This window comes from Arctopsyche grandis, chromosome 7 (genome assembly GCF_051622035.1).
Source record: "Arctopsyche grandis isolate Sample6627 chromosome 7, ASM5162203v2, whole genome shotgun sequence".
NCBI classification, from domain to species: Eukaryota; Metazoa; Arthropoda; class Insecta; order Trichoptera; family Hydropsychidae; genus Arctopsyche; species Arctopsyche grandis.
In genome coordinates this window covers 3716753-3739217 of record NC_135361.1, presented here as the reverse complement: position 1 = coordinate 3739217, position 22465 = coordinate 3716753, and the positions used below count along the sequence as shown (strand labels likewise).

Genomic DNA, 22465 nt, shown 5'->3' with positions numbered 1-22465 from the left:
TCTTTTATCTATTCTTCTAGCCACTTCAATCTCTTTACTCTATCCACTATGTCCACTACCCTTGTCATACTTCTCACTCACGTGTTCCGCTTCCTGTCTTTCCTCGTTATGCCAAGCATACAGTGTTCCATACTTCTTTGAATGCGTTGGACTTTGTACAGCATCTTGGCGTTTAGTCTTCAAGTTTCACATCCATACGTCATCACTGGCAAAACGCATTGATTGAAATTGATCGCCCAAAAGACAACTTTTGCCATGAAAACCACGAATACGGAATTTGTGGCACTCGATTTCTCGTTAGTATGATAGTTATCGATAGTATGATGGACTTTTCAGCAGCCAGATGTTCCGTTATAGATATTTTAGCGACTTTAGGGCGAGCGCTTTGTGACTAATAATCACCGAACCCAGATTTTAAAATACTGGCCATTTAATATAAATAATGACCTTTCTTATTTAAAAACTGACAAAAACACTTACCAGTAAAATATAAGCCAAATTAAAAGCATTATTATATGGAAAACACTGCAGCCGTTGACAACTTGGATTAAATATTAAATCAATACATTAAACGCTAGTTAATTAAAAGTAATTTGCGATATATTGGTTTATGCGATTTTTTTCTTTTTATTTATATATTTTCTCATGTTAGTACATTTTTCCTGGTAAACGGATTATTTCGCACATTGTGATCGCGAATACAGAATATCCTGCACACGAGTTCTCGTTAATATGATAATTCCAGTGGGTTGCTCTCGATGGTTTGGAATTGAGATTTTAGTGACATGCAAAATCGCTTTGTGCAGAATAATCACTGAATCTTTTTTTTATTTATCATTTTATCTTGAAATTATGCGTATGTCATATATACGAAAAGTATTAAAATAATCTTTATTCTGAAAATTATATCTAAAAGAAATACATGAGAACGATCTAGGGCACAGAAGATATTCAGTAAGTCGAGATTTAATATATTATATTATAGCTTCCAACGACCTTGGCGATAATATAAAAGTGAAAAATATCGCTGTTATGACCAAACCTTGAAACGTCAATTTGACAGTCACCCGAGCAACATCGTTTCCGTGATATTCTATCCAGACATACAGACAAGATGGTTTGCGTGCCTTGCATTTTCATTCCCGTGCTGCTTTATATATGGCACAAATTCATTCAACCGTACGTTTTGAAGTTCTGGAATCCTTGGGCCAAGAAGGACGAAAAAGGAGACGTGGTTCAGACCGAATTTCCATTCACCTGCAGCGGAGGAGCGTGTCCTTTCCCATCCAAAAATAAGGGCATCGACGAATCAAAAACTGACAAGACCAACGAAGAACTACCAATAGAAGACAAGTCCAAGTCTGATTAGTCATATCTCACTTTACAAATTGTATTGAAAATTTGTGTATATTCATTCCTTTGTATTACAAAATGTTCACTGCCGTAATTGCAGTTTTTTTGCTCGCTCTAGGCACAATTCCTCATTCGAGTTTTGAGATCTCATCTACAAAATTCATTCAATTCAGGAATTTTTTATGTTAAAATAAGTCCAAACATTGTGTTGTAATATTTTATACATGTATTAAAAAAGCTGTATATGTATGGTTAATGTAAATAAAAAAAATAAGTTTACGAAAATAGTTTTAATTCAAATGATCCACTTATAAACACATACAATACAAAATAAAAGATCTTAAAACAAAAAACACAAAAGTCAAATTTAAAAAAAAAACTTAAGCAGTATGAATTGTATATGATCAGATAAAGGAAAAAAAATACGTCAAAATTACAATCTATGGAATACAAAAGTTATGATTAATGCGGTATTTATACCAGCAGACGCAAACTATAACTAAGAATAAAATCTCCACTAGCGAGTACAATGAGGTATAATGTATTACAGAACTGGAGTCAACGTATCTGCGTAAGTCAATATAAACAACCGATCGATACAAAAAGTAGTATCGTACATAAAAATCAACAACGATTCTGTCCCTGCGGCTTTGTGCTTTCCAGTTTAGTTCATTACTGTATAACAATACGTAATCATAATAGTAAAAAAAACAGAGAAGTGTTTTGCTTAAACCCTATAGCACAAAGATTTAAAAAGAATATAAAAAATAAATGCAGTCTGGAGTTTTACAATGAGATATACATAGATATAAACCAAAATTTTTGACAAGTTCGCGTATTAATTTACGCCTTTGAGTTCTACTTCAAAGACTAATGTTGAATTGGGTGGGATTACTGGAGGTGATCCTTTCTTGCCATAGCTGAAACACAAAAGACAAACGTAAGTATTCGCAAGTTCAACATTACACGTGCGTATGCATATTTTAGTATACGTACGCCATTCCCGGTGGGCAGATGATTCGTCTCTTGCCACCGATTTTCATACCAGCGACGCCGATGTCCCAACCTGGAATTACTTCTTTTTTGCCTAGTTTGAATTTGAATCCAGGACCTTTAAGACAGCTGTCGAACATTTTGTTGTCACTCTTGAGTCTACCTTCATAGTAAACCTGAAAAATGTAAATATACCAAATAATCATCAGAACACATTAGCCACATTGACATTAACTCCAAGTACTCTAACGCGTCACACAAATAAAGTTATATAAACAATGGGCATGACGTATTACCACGCAGTAGCTGGAGAACGAAACGAATTAATGAGACGTTCCTCCGAAGTTCAAGGGAATTATACCCATGCACGTCCAAAAGGAAAGGAGTAGGGTAGAGATAAAGGTAGTACGCATACTCCTTCTTATAGAGAAAACGAAGAAATGCTTTTTGCACTTTTTCAATCATAAGAGAGTAATTTGCTTCATGCGGATTCCACACAATCGCATAATACTCTAGCTTACTTCTAACAAGCGAGTTGAAAAGCAAGCGAGAAGACAATGGGTTGGAGAATAACCGAGCATATCTCAAGACAAATCCAAGTCGACGAAAGGAAACGTCAGCGAATGTCTTGATGTGGTTGTGAAAGGTGAATTGAGGATCAAAAGTGATACCCAAGTCGACCATAGATTCCACACGCTTCAACAACACGGATCCAATGGAATATCCGTGACAATAGAGCGAATTCGCACGTCCATAACTCATAATGGCACATTTACTAGTATTCAGTTCAAGCCCTAAACTGGAACTGAACTCTAACAGCGTTAATATTCGCTTGAAGGTCAGAGGCTTGCCTCTCATCCTTAACAGCAAAGAATAATTTAACGTCGTCTGCAAACAAGAGACATGAAGCATTGCGTAGTACTGTAGGGAGGTTATTAATAAGGGGCCTAAGGTAGACCCCTGAGTTACACCAGATTGCGTAAAAAATTAAGGAGATTCATAAATACCATATCTAACAAATTGCTTCCCTCACTTCTTATCACTCGGATAAGAAGCAAAGTTTATAATTATAAAGATCAACTACGGGCGCTGCTCCACAACTACTCAACCAGTTCAGCACAGCTTACATTGACCATTTAAATGCTGACCAACGCCGATCGGCGTTTTGCCAACAAGTTCACGGGCCTGAAAAACGCTGATAGGCGAAGTAAACAAGAATACTACCCGCCAAGCCTTTCCAAGTAGCATTGAAAAAAAAAAACTGCATTGAACCTGGGTCGTATAATCCGTGTCATTCATTTGTCAACGTTTAAAGACTGGTTTACACTGGAATTTATAACCATAGCAGAATTTTCCGATGGAGATCCTAACTGGTGCGTATGTTAGATTTTGGCTTGGCATTTAGATTGTGAGCATTACTTTTTAACAATAATGAAGAAAATGGAACTAATTTTGGAAAAATACATTCAATTAATAAACTTCTTTTGCTTGTTTTATATTGTTGCAAGATATAATAGAGTCTAAACAAACCTTTACAAAACTCGAAATTATCGGCGGTAGTTATCTAGGGTTTGTTTGGATAAGCTACAATTTTTATACCTGCTTTCTATTGGATTTCTAAATAATTTTAGTTGGAAATTTCCAGCATGGCGGGCTTTCAACAGAAAAGACGTCAGCACTCAAAGGGTTAAACAGATCAATTTCACCAGCAATCCAGTTGAGCAGATATATTGGGGACGTTGCCAACATATTTGTGTAAGCAAGCTGAATAAATAGATATGCCGTGTGGTAAACTAACCTGGACCATTTTTCCCGGTTTTGCCGGTGCTCCTTGACCAACTTTCAAATCCTCAATGGCAACATTACCGGCAAGTACTTTCTTTTCCTTTACTACCTTTTCCTCCTGAGCTGGCTTTTGTTGTTTATTTGATTTTTGTTCATTCTCTTTGTTCTGTCAAAAGATAGTAAACCATTGAAGAAAATTATAATTCCTTTAAATATACACACGATGAATTTAAAAATAATACTAACGGCTTTATTTTTCTTGTCGGAAATTCCATTCTGTTGCGGTTTTTCAGCCTTCTTATTATCTTTCTTTTGTTTACCTTCTTTGACGGGCGATACTTGAGGCGTTGATTGTTCTTCTTCAGAGTCGTCATCGTCCTCGTCGTCATCATCCTCCTCATCCTCGTCTTCGTCTTCGTCATCACTACAAATAATATTTCAATGAGAATACATTTATATAAAAAAAAAAGCATTGAATAAAAGCTGTAAAAAAAAAAACAAACGTTTCAACTACGGATACTTCATTATTTGTTTCATTTGGTATATACGACTCATCGTTTTCATCTGATTCATCTTCTTCTAATAACTTTGCAAGATCTGTTTCCTCGTCCGATTCATCATCGGAATCATCTGAGCTTTCTTCTTTTTTCAGAGCGGCTTTCTTTTTTTGATCTTTCTGCGATTACAGCGAAATAAATTAATATTTATATTATTATAAATAGTATTGTGTAGGAAAAAATCAAAATAATTACCTTTTGCTTCTTATTATTTTGTACATCGGGAGAGAATTCGGCTTTTCTTTTCTTCTTATCAATTGGGACTAAGTTGGGTACTTCTTCTTCATCTTCGATATCAGAATCACTTTCACCGTCATCTTCATAAATTTCGGGATCCATGTATCCTGTTAAATGTACTACGCATTTTCCTAAAAATGACGGAACATCAGTGAGACAAGTTTCAAATAGAGAATAAATTTTTCTCATTGAAAAATTTCAACATACCACTTGTGGTGAAAGAAATTTGACTTCCTTCTTTGAAATACAGATCTAAATGTGTTTGGAGGATTTTTCCCTTTTGAAGAGTGCACACTAAAAAGTCTTTTCCATCGGCTCCGACCATCACTTGACAAATGTCATTGTCTCCGGTAGATACGTCTATTGCAGCATTTGATATGTGAAATGCTTTATTTACGGTTTGGGAGTACCGTTTGTACGGTTCCATAATAAGTCCTGGGAGATGTAAATTGCAACATTCATTAAAAAAAAATTCTCACTAGCCTCCAATACACACAGTACTATTATTGTAAGATTAGTGAAAATAGTAGCAAACGGTAGGTAGATTTAACAGCTTAAAAGATTTACAATTAATTTCATAATAAATTGTTTGAACACGATCTTAATACTATTAATTGAACAATTTTAAATAAATATTGGAATTTAAATAGACATACACAAACTTAAAACATGAATATGAACGGCTTTACAGAATTCAATGAGATTTATAGCAGTATGCAAATATCAACAATTCAGTGGATAAATTGATCAAGAATAGACCCGATCGTCCAATGAAATGATATCAAGAAGCATTCGTGGTAGATAATGAGAAACATTAAAAGGACTAAGACTGTGGAATATTAATACATATTGGAAGTGTATTTGTATGCCATGCTTGAAATGGGAAGCTTTCGAAATCCAAGCTAAATAAATATACGACGCAAGAAGTTTGAAGTTTCAAGTTTGTCAGCAGGTGTGACTATAAAGGTTAAAGTATGAGATTCGACCGTACACGTGCCTCAACTCGGATGCATTGTATTGTATGAATAGAGCTAACCATACTAATGAGCGGTGTGGGTGTGGGTGTGGGTGTGAGCGTGGACGAGTGGAGCGCGGGTAGTGAGGAGTTATCATATGGATCATTCGTAGATAGAAAGAGAATGGCGACATTCCCACGTGTGGTCGGTCGCACCACGTGGGACAACCGGGAAGATGAGAGGTGAGATGTGGGTCGCGGGGTGTTGGAAGTAGGCAGGGGCGGATTCCTCGGCTCGTGGCTTCGTTGAAACTCACCCCAAAACATGTTGGCGGCTGGTGGGAGGCTGCGTTGGACCGGAAGTGACGTCACGTGTCTGCAGCAGACGGTTGATGGCGATTGCGCGCCAATATGAGAACTGAGACCGGTGCCGGCGAGCACACCGCTTTTGGCCCCAGCCTACTCCCCTTCGACCATTCGTTATTGCTACATTTAAAAATGCCGTTTCGCTTCAAATTGCTTTTGAATCGAATGCTTATTGTAATTTAGCACACTTTAATATGTGTGGAAAATATAATATATAAATTATAATATGTATGTAAAATATAATATATAAATTATAATATGTATGTAAAATATGGTAATTGGACTATTCGTCACATTGGGGTGGTTACAAAGACAATTTTTGCCATGAAAATCGCGAATACACAATATTTGGCACTCTAGTTCTCGTTACTATGATAGTTATCGTTAGTATGATGGACTTTTCGGCTGCTCGATGTTCCGTTATAGAGATTTTAGTGACTTTGTGACGAGTAATTTGTGACCAGTAATCACCGAACCGTAAAATATCGGTCTCCGTGACGAGACAGAATGTTAAATGACAGAAAACGCAAATATCGGAAGGCAAAGATCGAAAATCGAAAGATAAAAAAAAAATGGTGCATGGTAAACGGTACATATTCACTTAATTTGCGCAAGCAGGATACAACAGGAACAAAAGGAAAAAGTCTGCTCCTCTTGTTCCTGTTGTATCCTGCCCGCTTTGTGACCAATAATTTATGTGTAAAGTTGAAAGCTTAAATTATGAATAACAAAAATAAGTCAAGTAACTAAATTTTTTTTTTTGTATAGGACAACAAACCAATATCGATAAGATTAATAGATTGGCAAATGATTTTTTTACTATTCAGTAGTATTGAAACGGAGCTGCGTCGAAAACATTTTTATGAATTTATCGACATATACTATGAGTTTCTTCAGCTGAATTTAGCTGGATTGAAATAAGCTAGATTCTTCAGCTGGATTTGTAAGCAATAATCACCGAACCATGTAAAATATAACATATATCTTATTTCAATGTTGAAAAGGTTCCTCCGTCAAATGGACAAAAACCATCCTACCCGCTATGTCAGAAATATCTGAATTTAATTTGTGTACAATATGTAAAAATGTATATACAAGTCTAAATCCATAGATATCTCTATGGATTAATTAATTGTTAATTTCGTGTTCTTCGGCCTTTCGAAATACAGTGATTTATGTAATAAAAAATTCTGCAATGTTTGTAATTAATTGTCTAGGAAAGAGCAATGGGGTTTACCTGTGAGGCCTTCCTGGTATATATCTATGTAAAAAAATAAAAATAAATGTACAGCATTAACGCATTTTTTTATTTTATATTTAAGACAATTTTATAGATGTGTATCTGAATAATAAGTAGTGAATATATATTAATAATGTATAATACTCATCGCAGAGACAAAATTAAAAGGGTAATCATAATAGAGGAGCCACTATGGTCGTTTGCCATTTGAATATAAATTAAGGTGACCAGTTTTTTCAAATTGAAAACCAGGACATTTATTTCCTATTTCTTAATACTTCCATTATTAAAAACTAACACAAAGTATTTATTTTCATTAATGCTCTTATAAAATTCTATACAGAATTGATTAAAATTATTCGGTAAACGGATTATTGCGCAAATTGCGATTGCGCGCACGACAATCATTGTCACAAAAATCGTGAATACGGAATATCTGGCATTCGAGTTCTCGTTAGTACATTATATTTCGCGTGAATAACTTTCGATTGATGGAATTTTTGGGTGCCAGATGTTCCGTGATCGAGATTTTTACGTGCGCGAAATCGTTTTATGCGGAATTATCACCGAACCAAATTATTCTTATCGATTAGCAAACATTTTATAGTTTTAACATTCAATATTGCGTTATATCACTGGACCACATGTTGTTCATCGAAGAAAAAAGTACCTGGGCAGATACATATGTTCCTGGAAAACAAAGACAATATTTGACTAATTTGTCAATATTTTTGTAGGAGACCGAAGGCTTTGTATATTAAAATTCATCTATTAGATAAAAAAGTGTACTGGTTTTGCCTCACGACTTACCAAGCAGATACTCAAAAAACCATTACTGTACTGGTAAAAACAGTACGAATGATTAACTTAATATAAATAATATACTTTGTTACTAACGCCAAATTAAATGTTGCAAGTGAACGAGAACAATTTTGAAAAAAATTTAAGAATGCCACACGGTTATTGCTTTTATTTTTATAAATATTTGATAAATCTATCTTAGCCTAGCGGAGATTGGGATCGTTAATTTGTATTTAATGTTTTATCTAAATTATTGCCATCTGAGGTATGTGCCTACCTATTTAAAATTACATAATTAACGACTAATGTGGCCAACGTCTTCATTTATCTTATAAAACGACATGGGACGTTAAATCATTTGTTTTGTGATAAAATTTAGTTTATTAATATCATACCATTCCCTTTGAATAAAATATCTCAAAGCAATGAACGAAACACGCTTCTTTTCATAACCTCTTGTGGAATGATTTTGTTTTTCATTATAATTTACTATTGTACACACAATTCACAATTTTTAAAAATATTGTATGCTATTAATTTGTTATATGTATACCTTTATTGCATTTTTTCATATTATTCGCAGCATTATTGTGCTGCATAATTAATATTAGCACATTTTACAAAATTAGATTAAAAAAAAAACAGCTGTGCAATGTGTACATCATGTCGGCCTTAATTATTTCTTATCGATTATCTTAAATATTTTGCTGTTGCGCTGTTAGTTTATTAACGAAACCAGGCCAATTCTCATTTTCTATGGGGATATGAACTTTTTAAATTATTTCGAGCTGCGCATTTTATATTTATTTATGTATACAACTTTATGCTGTAGTTCAGATACATCCTGATTGGTAGGAATATTATAAAAAAACTTGTTAATAGCACTAATTGGTTCTTTTAAGATAAATGACAGGATAATAAATAAAAGATATAATTAGACTTCACAATATCGATAATTTTATTAATAAAAAAAAGGAATGACTGCAAATTTCAGATATTAATTTTCATTTTTGATTAGATTAAGCATATTACGAAACATTTTAAATTAATAATTTAATTGCCACCACGAAGACGCAATACAAGATGGAGAGTAGATTCTTTTTGAATGTTATAATCGGAGAGTGTACGGCCATCTTCCAATTGCTTTCCAGCGAAGATCAAACGTTGTTGGTCTGGTGGGATACCTTCCTTATCTTGGATCTTAGCTTTGACGTTCTCAATAGTATCTGAAGGTTCAACTTCTAAAGTGATGGTCTTTCCAGTCAAGGTTTTTACGAAGATTTGCATACCTCCACGGAGACGCAATACGAGATGAAGGGTGGATTCCTTTTGGATGTTGTAGTCGGAGAGTGTGCGGCCATCTTCCAATTGCTTTCCAGCGAAGATCAAACGTTGCTGGTCTGGTGGGATACCTTCCTTATCCTGGATTTTGGCTTTGACGTTCTCAATAGTGTCTGAAGGTTCAACTTCCAAAGTGATGGTCTTTCCAGTCAAGGTCTTGACGAAGATTTGCATACCTCCACGGAGACGCAATACGAGATGAAGGGTGGATTCCTTTTGGATGTTGTAGTCGGAGAGTGTGCGGCCATCTTCCAATTGCTTTCCAGCGAAGATCAAACGTTGCTGGTCTGGTGGGATACCTTCCTTATCCTGGATTTTGGCTTTGACGTTCTCAATGGTGTCTGAAGGTTCAACTTCCAAAGTGATGGTCTTTCCAGTCAAGGTCTTGACGAAGATTTGCATACCTCCACGGAGACGCAATACGAGATGAAGGGTGGATTCCTTTTGAATGTTGTAGTCGGAGAGTGTGCGGCCATCTTCCAATTGCTTTCCAGCGAAGATCAAACGTTGCTGGTCTGGTGGGATACCTTCCTTATCCTGGATTTTGGCTTTGACGTTCTCAATAGTGTCCGAAGGTTCGACTTCCAAAGTGATGGTCTTTCCAGTCAAGGTCTTGACGAAGATTTGCATACCTCCACGGAGACGCAATACGAGATGAAGGGTGGATTCCTTTTGGATGTTGTAGTCGGAGAGTGTGCGGCCATCTTCCAATTGCTTTCCAGCGAAGATCAAACGTTGCTGGTCTGGTGGGATACCTTCCTTATCCTGAATCTTAGCTTTCACGTTTTCAATTGTATCTGAAGGCTCGACTTCAAGGGTGATGGTTTTTCCTGTCAAAGTTTTGACGAAGATTTGCATACCTCCACGGAGACGCAGTACGAGATGGAGGGTGGACTCCTTTTGGATGTTATAGTCGGAGAGTGTGCGGCCGTCTTCCAATTGTTTTCCAGCGAAGATCAAACGCTGCTGATCTGGTGGGATACCTTCCTTATCTTGGATCTTGGCCTTGACATTTTCAATACTATCCGAGGGTTCGACTTCAAGGGTGATGGTTTTTCCTGTCAAAGTTTTGACGAAGATTTGCATACCTCCACGGAGACGCAATACAAGATGAAGGGTGGATTCCTTTTGGATATTATAATCAGAGAGTGTACGGCCGTCCTCCAATTGTTTTCCAGCGAAGATCAAACGCTGCTGATCTGGTGGGATACCTTCCTTATCTTGGATCTTGGCCTTGACATTTTCAATACTATCTGAGGGTTCGACTTCAAGGGTGATGGTTTTTCCTGTCAAAGTTTTGACGAAGATTTGCATACCTCCACGGAGACGCAATACAAGATGAAGCGTGGATTCCTTTTGGATATTATAATCAGAGAGTGTACGGCCGTCTTCCAATTGTTTTCCAGCGAAGATCAAACGTTGCTGGTCTGGTGGGATACCTTCCTTATCCTGGATCTTGGCTTTGACGTTCTCAATAGTGTCTGAAGGTTCAACTTCCAAAGTGATGGTCTTTCCAGTCAAGGTCTTAACGAAGATCTGCATACCACCTCGAAGACGCAATACGAGATGAAGGGTGGACTCCTTTTGGATATTATAGTCAGAGAGTGTGCGGCCATCTTCCAATTGCTTTCCAGCGAAGATTAAACGCTGCTGATCTGGTGGGATACCTTCCTTATCTTGGATCTTGGCCTTGACATTTTCAATACTATCCGAGGGTTCGACTTCAAGGGTGATGGTTTTTCCTGTCAAAGTTTTGACGAAGATTTGCATACCTCCACGGAGACGCAATACAAGATGGAGGGTGGACTCCTTTTGGATGTTATAGTCGGAGAGTGTGCGGCCGTCTTCCAATTGTTTTCCAGCGAAGATCAAACGTTGCTGGTCTGGTGGGATACCTTCCTTATCCTGGATCTTGGCTTTGACGTTCTCAATAGTGTCTGAAGGTTCAACTTCCAAAGTGATGGTCTTTCCAGTCAAGGTCTTTACGAAGATCTGCATACCACCTCGAAGACGCAATACGAGATGAAGGGTGGACTCCTTTTGGATATTATAGTCGGAGAGTGTGCGGCCGTCTTCCAATTGTTTTCCAGCGAAGATCAAACGCTGCTGATCTGGTGGGATACCTTCCTTATCTTGGATCTTGGCCTTGACATTTTCAATACTATCCGAGGGTTCGACTTCAAGGGTGATGGTTTTTCCTGTCAAAGTTTTGACGAAGATTTGCATACCTCCACGGAGACGCAATACAAGATGGAGGGTGGACTCCTTTTGGATATTATAGTCGGAGAGTGTGCGGCCATCTTCCAATTGCTTTCCAGCGAAGATCAAACGTTGCTGGTCTGGTGGGATACCTTCCTTGTCCTGGATCTTGGCTTTGACGTTCTCAATAGTGTCTGAAGGTTCAACTTCCAAAGTGATGGTCTTTCCAGTCAAGGTCTTTACGAAGATCTGCATACCACCTCGAAGACGCAATACGAGATGAAGGGTGGACTCCTTTTGGATATTATAGTCGGAGAGTGTGCGGCCGTCTTCCAATTGTTTTCCAGCGAAGATCAAACGCTGCTGATCTGGTGGGATACCTTCCTTATCTTGGATCTTGGCCTTGACATTTTCAATACTATCCGAGGGTTCGACTTCAAGGGTGATGGTTTTTCCTGTCAAAGTTTTGACGAAGATTTGCATACCTCCACGGAGACGCAATACAAGATGGAGGGTGGACTCCTTTTGGATATTATAGTCGGAGAGTGTGCGGCCATCTTCCAATTGCTTTCCAGCGAAGATCAAACGTTGCTGGTCTGGTGGGATACCTTCCTTGTCCTGGATCTTGGCTTTGACGTTCTCAATAGTGTCTGAAGGTTCAACTTCCAAAGTGATGGTCTTTCCAGTCAAGGTCTTTACGAAGATCTGCATACCACCTCGAAGACGCAATACGAGATGAAGGGTGGACTCCTTTTGGATATTATAGTCGGAGAGTGTGCGGCCGTCTTCCAATTGTTTTCCAGCGAAGATCAAACGCTGCTGATCTGGTGGGATACCTTCCTTATCTTGGATCTTGGCCTTGACATTTTCAATACTATCCGAGGGTTCGACTTCAAGGGTGATGGTTTTTCCTGTCAAAGTTTTGACGAAGATTTGCATACCTCCACGGAGACGCAATACAAGATGGAGGGTGGACTCCTTTTGGATATTATAGTCGGAGAGTGTGCGGCCATCTTCCAATTGCTTTCCAGCGAAGATTAAACGCTGTTGATCTGGTGGGATACCTTCCTTATCCTGAATCTTAGCTTTCACATTTTCTATTGTATCCGAGGGTTCGACTTCAAGGGTGATGGTTTTTCCAGTCAAGGTCTTTACGAAGATCTGCATACCACCTCGAAGACGCAATACGAGATGAAGGGTGGACTCCTTTTGGATATTATAGTCGGAGAGTGTGCGGCCGTCTTCCAATTGTTTTCCAGCGAAGATCAAACGCTGCTGATCTGGTGGGATACCTTCCTTATCTTGGATCTTGGCCTTGACATTTTCAATACTATCCGAGGGTTCGACTTCAAGGGTGATGGTTTTTCCAGTCAAGGTCTTTACGAAGATCTGCATACCACCTCGAAGACGCAATACGAGATGGAGTGTCGATTCCTTTTGAATATTATAATCGGACAGAGTTCTTCCGTCTTCCAATTGTTTACCAGCGAAAATAAGCCTCTGTTGATCTGGGGGGATACCCTCTTTGTCTTGGATTTTGGCCTTAACATTTTCTATGGTATCGGACGGCTCCACCTCCAACGTGATTGTTTTGCCGGTTAGGGTTTTGACAAAAATCTGCATGCCGCCGCGAAGTCGCAACACCAAATGCAATGTCGACTCCTTTTGAATGTTGTAGTCTGATAGGGTCCTGCCGTCTTCCAACTGCTTGCCGGCGAAGATGAGCCTCTGTTGATCTGGGGGGATTCCCTCTTTGTCTTGAATCTTGGCTTTCACGTTCTCGATCGTGTCGGAGGGCTCGACTTCGAGTGTGATGGTTTTGCCCGTCAAAGTTTTGACGAAAATCTGCATACCGCCTCGGAGTCTCAACACCAAGTGCAATGTAGACTCTTTTTGTATATTGTAATCGGAAAGGGTTCTTCCGTCTTCCAACTGTTTGCCAGCGAAAATAAGCCTCTGCTGATCTGGAGGGATGCCTTCTTTGTCTTGAATTTTGGCTTTCACGTTCTCAATGGTGTCCGATGGCTCCACCTCCAAAGTGATGGTTTTGCCCGTCAAGGTCTTCACAAAGATTTGCATGATTGCTCTGAAAAAGTTAAAACGCCCAAATTAGTATCGACCAAAAACAAAAGCGATTACAATATGTACGATCGAAAAAGTCTATGATTACATAAAAGTATGCCGGAAAAAAAAAAAAAAAAAAAAAAAAAAGTATTACAAAAAAAGTCTTCTTTTGTTTTCATTGTAATTATTATTTCGAACAGTTCAAAATCTACGACAATACTTGCATGAAAGTGAAACGGAAAAAACAAATGACGATCGATTTTTAAAAATCGAGCGCGTCGCCGATTGGTCGGTTATCGATTGACCTGTCCAATTAGGCACCTGGGCGACGCCAGGCACTGAATGCCGAGGAAAGAACGAAAACGAACGAGCAAAGTCGAGCACACAAAGGAATGCTCGGCCGCCATTTTGCGAACGGCTGACTCGGCGTTCGTGCGACGCTGCGACGTCACGACTTCCGTCTAATAATTATGGCGAAATGCGATTAGAAATCCGACAGAATCATATGTGAAACGACGGAAAGTTGCGTTGCGCGAACAAAAAAAAAACATTACACGCCCAGGTAAAAGTCAAACGAGGTCGTAATGGCGTCCGTCCAAGTGGGGTTCCCGAAAACAGGAAAATCACCCGCACAGCTGCTAGGGGGGGAGGGGGTGATGGAACGATCGAGAAATGACTATGAATCAGTGGAAAATGAGTAGTAGAATTGCAATCGAGGCTTACTTTAGATTTCCAGCAGAGAAAGAAATGTATACGCAGCTCAATAACAGCTCTGTTCGAAAGTAGTCGGTCGACTGATGAAGGCGGGGGTAATGGCAGTGCTTTTATAGCCTCGCGGCCGATCGATACTTCTCTCGCTGTCTCTTTTGCTGTCTCTTTTCTTTTTGCGTGCAAGAGGAGCGTAGAGCATTTGGGCAGGGGATCGTAAACATACAATGAAATAACAAAAATACTGTTATTTCATCGTGTGCAAAATTCGATCATTTTCATCATCCACCGTTGGATAAAATAAGCCTCACTAAACATTTTCCATTACTGCCTATCTTGTGATAATGCAAAATGGTTATTTTATACGACTTACCTATTTTTCTTTCTTATTATTGTCAAGAATACGATACAAAGAAAAACGTACGTAACATATTTATTTTTGGACTTGTCTGTACGGTGACCATATTTTTTTGGATAAAGGACATATAAAGAATTGTTTCATAAATTAAGAAAAACTGGTTAAGCTTGTACGTTTCATAACATTTATTATTAAATATTAGCATTCTGCATATAGGATTTTAAATAGTTAACATTTAAATAATCAAAATTTATAAAATTGTATACAGTTCATTTGAAAGTTGCATTGTTTTGATTTGGATTTTAAATGCTTTTTATTATTACTAAATTATGTTCACAATGCGTCTTATATCTATTTTAATAGCTACTGATCTACTGGTCATTTTATATTTTACAATTTTATTTTATTTTTGTTAGTAATTAAAGTATTATATAATATTATTCTAATATTGATGTACGGTATACTAGGAAAAATAGCTCAAAAGCCTAAAGTTGCATTATACATTTTTCTTAAGTGTCTAATTTTAATTGATCATAATTAAAGAGTGGACCAAGTTTGCGCCATTCTTTGCTTATTGTTCGATGTGCATTGTTCATTTTTATGATAAGGCTTTTTTTTTGCACTCTAGCTTTGTAGTTTGCTCTATTTCCTGGAAAATAGACCCAAAACGCGGATCCGGTCCTACCTCTAATCATCATAATACGCATAGTTACCCTAAATGTCTATGCTATCCCAAATCCACATCACGATAAAGTACGATAGCTATGATGCAAAAAATGTAATTTTTCGATCTACCCAATTTACAAATTAGTGTGTTTACATCAATTGCCTAGTACGCTAGAAAATCTGACATAATTTCATTATTCGTCCAATTTTCGCTTTTAAAAAAATGTACAGTAAAATTAATACGCATATAAAAAATGCTTTCACATTACACGAGCGTATTTTAAGATTTCTACAGGAAATAAATACGTGACCAATAATTATGTTATACTTGTATTGAATACATTTATGCATAGGTTTTTCGGGGTATGAGTATTCAATTTGAGTGCGAATAAATAATAGATAAAGAACGAATGCTTTTGCAAATAGCAATAGACCGCTCATTTAAAGCAAGAGAGCAAAAAGTAAGGTTTTTCAAAGAAAATAACAATGGTGAACCATTTTTTGTGTGAAAAGAGTTTATCCACGGTCGAAGACTAATAATAACTAGATTAGGTATTGGCTTGGTGCTTTTAAAATAACAATAGACCAATGCATTAGTTAACAAAGCAAGAGATCAAAAACGCATAGTTGAAAATAGTATATTGACAATAGTGTTTTGACAATAGTGTTTTGAAAATAGTATATTGACAACCATGTTTGGTGCGAAAAGCATCGTCCCAACACCGATTTTTGATCATAACATTCATAAGTTATGAATCATAAGTTATGATTCATAACTTATGATAAGCTAGTCACCGGAGCCTGAGGGGGCCGTGTATTGTTCAAAGGTTGTAAATGCATTGTTAAAGGTTGGCTGAACAATGGATAGCACTGTGACTATCCTACCTCCAATGATAACAGTACATACATATGTATGTATAATGCGCATTACATTAAAATGGTTGGTCTTCTCTGACAAAAACAGTATGTGGTGGTTTGCGTCACAGTTCTAGAACAAAGTGGATGCGTATTTCACCATGTTTGATTATAAATGAATCTAAAATCCAACTGTTGTATTTTGCTTGATGTCTCTCAGAGGATAAATGTCAATTTTATCATGAATCACTTCATCATTTTTGAACCTTATCAAAAAATGAATCAAAATAAAGAACGATAACAATATCACAATGTTACAAAAATATCAAATTTTGGATTCCGAAGATCCAACCAACAATAAATTTAAAGCTATCAATTTGAATATGAACTTGCGGGAGTACAACTATTTATAAATATGGGTCAATGTTTTCGCGAAACAGTTTATTTTTTCTTTATAATTATAACAGTATGGTATGTACGTCTAAAATCGTCGATATATTCAACATTCGAAGACGTAAATGTTGTTTTTATTTGTTTCGGTGTTGTTTTTTTGCATCAAACAGCTGTTGTTGATCCGATGTATCCAGCAAACATACATATCAAGTTTGAGTCGTAGGTAGATGCGCAATAGTGGGCCATTATGGCGTCATATTTTACTCGTCGATGACATTCAATTTGAGAAAATCATCTTTCACGTTTTCATTTCTTATTTCTGCCTATGCACTGTCATCCGTGTGAACGTAAATATAATTTCCCACGACATGCCCAGACAAAAGATTGAATTTTGGTGGGGTAAAGAACTTTTATTCGGATGTTGAACCCTGTTCTAGCAGACAAAGGCGCAGACCAGACGTTCGTCGACACTGTTGCCAAGGAATTGTAAACTTATGGGGTAGGACATGTACCTGATAAATATCTTTTGAATATTTTATGGCGTACAGATCCGCCGTAGTATACAGAGAAATGTAATATTAAGAGGGCTGAACACCAGCGCCTTGTCCATACAAACGTATTACACTTCTCCCTTCCTCAATTATGGCACTAGAGAAATTATTTTTTAATATGCTATGGATATCCACCATTGGGATGCATCTATCGCTTTATTTTTTTGATTAGTTATTTTTGATAGGAGCTAGGAGCCGCCAAATATCTATAAAATCGCCTCTTTTTTACACACACGAGAAGAGTCCAGCGTGTTTATTTAACGGTCGATTTAAAAAAAATACATAGTTGCACAGAAAATATCTTTCTCATACCGATGATGAAATTTTTTTAAAAATTGGTCCAGTTTCGGACGAGAAAATAGCAGAATACGAAACCTCGATTTTGTCGATTTAAAATACTGTAACGTATACTAAACAGAGCCGCCGAGTAACTGCGATCGGATTAAGACGGGTAGACTTCCTGAGAGACCGTGAGACCGGCGTAAGTGGTTTTAGGGATTAGCAACAAGCTAAGTGCATGAAAGCTAAACAATGATTGCACTTCTCATACCGTGGGAATACATATCCGAATACGTGACTATACAGTAGGTAAGCAGATTAGACGTCCTGAGAGATCTACCCCTTATAAGGCGGTACGTAGGTGATCTCATGTCATTCTGGACGGAGCAGTGACAGTGTGTGTAACTCCTTAATCATCAATAAATGCTGTGAAACGACTGTTGGCTTTTGACTTGGATCCTCCACCCACCCTTGCGCAACAATACGTTTTATCTGGTCGAAGCGCAACTGTCGCATTCATTCAATATATATATCGAAGAAAGGAACGGCAACAAAATTAAGGTTTCGGGTGTACAGCCCTCTTAATAGAAGTGGCTTTAGGTGTTCTTTTGTTGTCAAGTGACATTCTGTCCACGGACAGATCTAAATAATTTTAGCATCAGTCGTATTTGACGCTTGGTGTTCGATGTATGTCCGATAAAAACTTATCTGTTTGTTTATATTACTCGCAAGATCGTCAAGCATCGATAAAAATTACACAATACATTCGAAAACACACAATAAACAACACGGGATACATTTTTATAACTAAATTGATCCGATTGTATTCCGTGCGATGTAGCGTATTTATAGAGACGTACCGCGTAAAATTGACAACAATTATTAATTCGTAAGGGCCCCTCTATTCTTATTACATCTCTCTGGTGGTGTATAATAAATTCAGGCGAAGAAACCAAATTGACCGTTTTATTATTTCCAATGAAAAGGCATCGGCAATTCGTTAAAATTGAGGACCATATCTCGGGAGATGTTGGATCAACGCAAGTTATTTATGTTTCAGCTAATATATCAAAAAACTACTTACACAAAAATGTTAATTATGTGATTCTCCGGAAATTACGTGAGTCAGCTGTGGTAAAACGATATGGGATACATAAGTTTCTGCACTGTATGTTGTGGGTTTTCATTTGAAGTTGAATTTTATATTCAACTAGTGTTGTACCCGATGAAATATCATCGCATGGGTGTTGGCATATTAAGTTATTAAATACAAAAAAAATTAAAAGAAATGTGTCAGTTCTGTGTTCAATCCACACGCGGTCGAATTTTATAAAATAATCTTTTAATATATTTATATTTAATTTTTGAATACGAAAGAAAGGTAAAAACTACCTACCTACCTACATGAAAACAATATGAAACACCAATAAAAAAATTAATTAATTAAATAAATTTTCAATAGATGGCCGTAAATTCTCTGCCAAGCGCAAACATTAGGAGTGATGAGTATATATAGAAGTTTTTTTCTTTTGTTATTGGTTTAGCTGTGACTTAAATATTTATTTATTAATTTTTTACAATTTCGCCATAGTGACATTACAGATTAGCTCCAGGTCGTCACTGTGGCTAATTTATTACAAGACATTGGAAACTCATAATTAACGAGACATCTAAATACATAATTATTACATACATACATATGTAAATCGAAACAATACCTGACATCTATGGTCAGATATTACGAACATCGTATAAATACGATTAATAACATTTATCATGTAACAATACGAATTTTTACATTCGATTCACAACCACAGAGACATCTATGGTGAGAAATCTGGCGAAACCTGAGATATAACAATAACTCAAGGTTTGCAACAGAAAATTGGGAAGGAAAAGTCAATTTTACAGGAACCGTTTCAATGAAAATCAGAAAAATTGGCAAATTCTGATAAGAAACGATCGACCTCGACAAACCAAGGTCTGGCCAACAACGAGACTCTTAGTGGGAATCGAACCCGTGACATCAAGCACGAAATAATTCAATACTCACTACTAGACCACGCTGCTGGTTGTACATATGTATGTATATATGTCGAATCGAAACGACTATACTTATAGTACGGTGAGCGTTATCCCAGACAGACACACAGAATAGTGATATTATATATATATATATATATATATATATATATATATATATATATATATATATATATATATATACATATATATATATATATATATATATATATATATATATATATATATATATATATATATATATATATATATATATATATAATATCACTATTATATGTGTATGATGATATGATAACATTTACGAAAACATTATGGATTTTACACCATTGATGAATGTACCTTTCAAGACCGCATACAACTCAAAAAACCAACTAACGGAAATGACTAAATTCTATATCTCAGGAAAACGGAAGTTACCAAAAGTAAGCGTCACCAGTATTCCTGTAGTGGGAAAAATTTAAATAATACATTTAGTATTATTGATTCTGCGTATCTTGAGTTTATGAGTGTAAAAAATATTAGTACAGCATAAACAATGCGTATATAGTATTTAATATCACAGAAAACAATGAGCATATCACCGACTAATCACACAAAAAACAACATTGAATAGATAGAAGCATTGAATGCATAACAGATAATACACACACACTATTTATATATGTATTTGTGACGTGAATCATAATTATTTTCATGAATCACTCATTTCAGGTTCAGCCCTGTCGATTACATACCCATAGGTCGGCGCCAACTTATGGATCAATACTTACCCAGACTTACCCAAGTGAATCCAATTACTTGAAGAATACAGTGTCGTTGACACTACTTAGGATTCACTTTGTTATGAAACATGAAAAATCACAGCGATTGGCTGAAATCAACATGCGTCTATATGTATGGGTTACATGAAAAAACTGCACGACCTTGCATTTCGAATTGTTCTAAGAGCATAGAAGCGTAACGACACAATAATGGTTGGTTTGAATGTACATACATGCATATCATTGTAGATAGGTATATTTATATTTATTTAATATGAAACGTTATTTTATAGAAAAATTGCCGGTCTGGAGTCAATATTTTGGTATATGTAGCTATATTTTGGAAAATCGTGAAGTATAGCACTTCATTATGACGTTTTTTTCATAATTTCAACCTACACTTCCAATATTGTTTTAAATGACTATTTTATTAATTAAAAAGTTGAATTTTTAAATGTGTACATATGCATGTAATTATACTATCATTATTATAAAGATATACTAGTGTTGTACCCGATGAAATATCATCGCATGGGTGTTGGCCTATTAAGTTATTAAATAAAAAAAATATTAAAATAAATGTGTCGGTCCTGTGTTCGATCCGCACGCGGTCAAATTTATTTTAATATCTTTTAAATATATTTAATTAATATTTATATTTAGCTAGCTGAACCCGGCATGCGTTGCAATGCCACAATAACGCATGAAATTCCCGTTCCCGTTCCCGTTCTCGTTCCCGTTCCCATTTGTCAGAAAAACGCAGGCAGCGAATACGCAATGACACTTATTCCCGTTTCCGTTCCCGTTTTTTCCCGTTTTTTTTCCACAGAAATCTTCCCAGACTTGCAAACAACTAATCCTGAAAGTTCCATCGTAATCGGTTCAGTGGTTTAGAAGCCTATTCGAGACACACACAGACATTCATTTTTATATATACATAGATTGTTTAATATGAAAAAAAAAATGGTAAAAACTACCAACCTATAAACAATATAAAACACCAATAGAAAAAATAATTAATTAATCAAATAAATTTTCAATAGATGGCACTAAATACTCAGAGACTTATTTTCTTACAGGAAACATTGGTAGCAAACAGTATATACAGAAGTTTTTTGTTGATCTGTTATTATGTTCGTATTATATTCGTGCATTTTGCTGGCAGAGTTTTAGCTGTGACGTACATATGTCGAATCGAAACGACTACTATAGTATGGCGAGCGTTATCTCAGACACACAGACACACACAATAGCAATAAATTATTTTACAGGTCTTAAAGGGATCGTCTTAATAATAATAATTATTTATTTATTATATTACATATATTATTATTATGATCATTATATTATATTTATTTATTTTATCATTCATTTGTATTATTTATATGGACGATGGGGATTCTCTCTAACGTCTGGAATACAAATTATTATTATTATAATAAAGATAGTGTATTTTTGGTTTTTTGTTTTAATATCTTGTTGCCGTATTCGAAATGTGTTAATTTTTCGCCAGTAGGAAGGAAAAAATGTCTAATTTTCTTTGTGTCAAGAACACGTGTATATTTATAAATAGAGTCAATTTTCAGAATCGCCATTTCACCTTGTTGAACAGATCAATGTTCTCTGTAAATTATCCAGAAGCGTGCCAAAAAACTACGCACATTCAAGATCGTTTCAGGAAATTGTATTTGCGACTGTTAAAAGCAGTTCCGCGGAAATGTTGGCAAACGTATTTCACTATTTTTTTTATGATAAAAAAATTAACGTTTTCGGAAGAAAATTATGCCAATTTAAATAGAATCGACAAACTATAGATATACTGGTCACTGTATTGTTTACCTTATGCAGTATACAGATATTATACATACACAAGTAATGGGATAATAACATTGAGCAAAGTGAAACTAATAGAAACCTTGTAAAAATATCAATAAAAGTGCTAGCTGTATGGGATTCAAGA

General features: G+C 36.3%; 4 protein-coding genes across 12 annotated transcripts in view; 1 reads left to right on the top strand and 3 right to left on the bottom strand.

The window, feature by feature from the left end:
• The window catches only part of LOC143914729 (uncharacterized), a 202877-nt gene that overhangs the window by 153409 nt on the left and 27003 nt on the right, over positions 1-22465 (bottom strand). The window lies entirely within an intron of this gene.
• LOC143914958 (UPF0729 protein AAEL015238) lies at positions 1052-1638 on the top strand. The gene has a single exon (XM_077435393.1). It carries the CDS (start codon positions 1115-1117, stop codon positions 1367-1369), a length of 255 nt encoding a protein of 84 aa, XP_077291519.1. The 5' UTR covers positions 1052-1114; the 3' UTR covers positions 1370-1638.
• On the bottom strand, positions 1631-6398 carry Fkbp39 (FK506-binding protein 39kD). Its single transcript, XM_077435390.1, has 8 exons — positions 6198-6398; positions 5133-5360; positions 4884-5056; positions 4635-4807; positions 4378-4555; positions 4145-4297; positions 2350-2522; positions 1631-2273 (listed from the first exon to the last, which is right to left on the bottom strand). The coding sequence occupies exons 1-8, from the start codon at positions 6205-6207 to the stop codon at positions 2192-2194; spliced, it is 1170 nt and encodes a 389-aa protein (XP_077291516.1). The 5' UTR covers positions 6208-6398; the 3' UTR covers positions 1631-2191.
• Ubi-p5E (Ubiquitin-5E) lies at positions 9226-14705 on the bottom strand. Of its 9 annotated transcripts, none has more exons than XM_077434472.1 (3): positions 14615-14705; positions 10612-13913; positions 9226-10383 (listed from the first exon to the last, which is right to left on the bottom strand). In XM_077434472.1, the coding sequence occupies exons 2-3, from the start codon at positions 13904-13906 to the stop codon at positions 9341-9343; spliced, it is 4338 nt and encodes a 1445-aa protein (XP_077290598.1). In that variant the 5' UTR covers positions 13907-13913; positions 14615-14705; the 3' UTR covers positions 9226-9340. The 9 variants fall into 9 exon arrangements, with proteins under 9 accessions (XP_077290598.1, XP_077290600.1, XP_077290597.1 ...); XM_077434474.1 differs by having other exon boundaries at positions 9226-9471; XM_077434471.1 differs by having other exon boundaries at positions 9226-10488; positions 10717-13913.

Coding starts and splice junctions, on each gene's coding strand:
- LOC143914958 (XM_077435393.1), top strand. CDS start 1,115: ATGGTTTGCGTGCCTTGCATTTTCATTCCCGTGCTGCTTTATATATGG.
- Fkbp39 (XM_077435390.1), bottom strand. Junction 4,556..4,634: donor GAAGTATCCGTAGTTGAAAC/GTTTGTTTTTTT, acceptor TATTATTTGTAG/TGATGACGAAGACGAAGACG. Junction 2,523..4,144: donor AACCGGGAAAAATGGTCCAG/GTTAGTTTACCA, acceptor TACATTTTTCAG/GTTTACTATGAAGGTAGACT.
- Ubi-p5E (XM_077434468.1), bottom strand. CDS start 13,906: ATGCAAATCTTTGTGAAGACCTTGACGGGCAAAACCATCACTTTGGAG.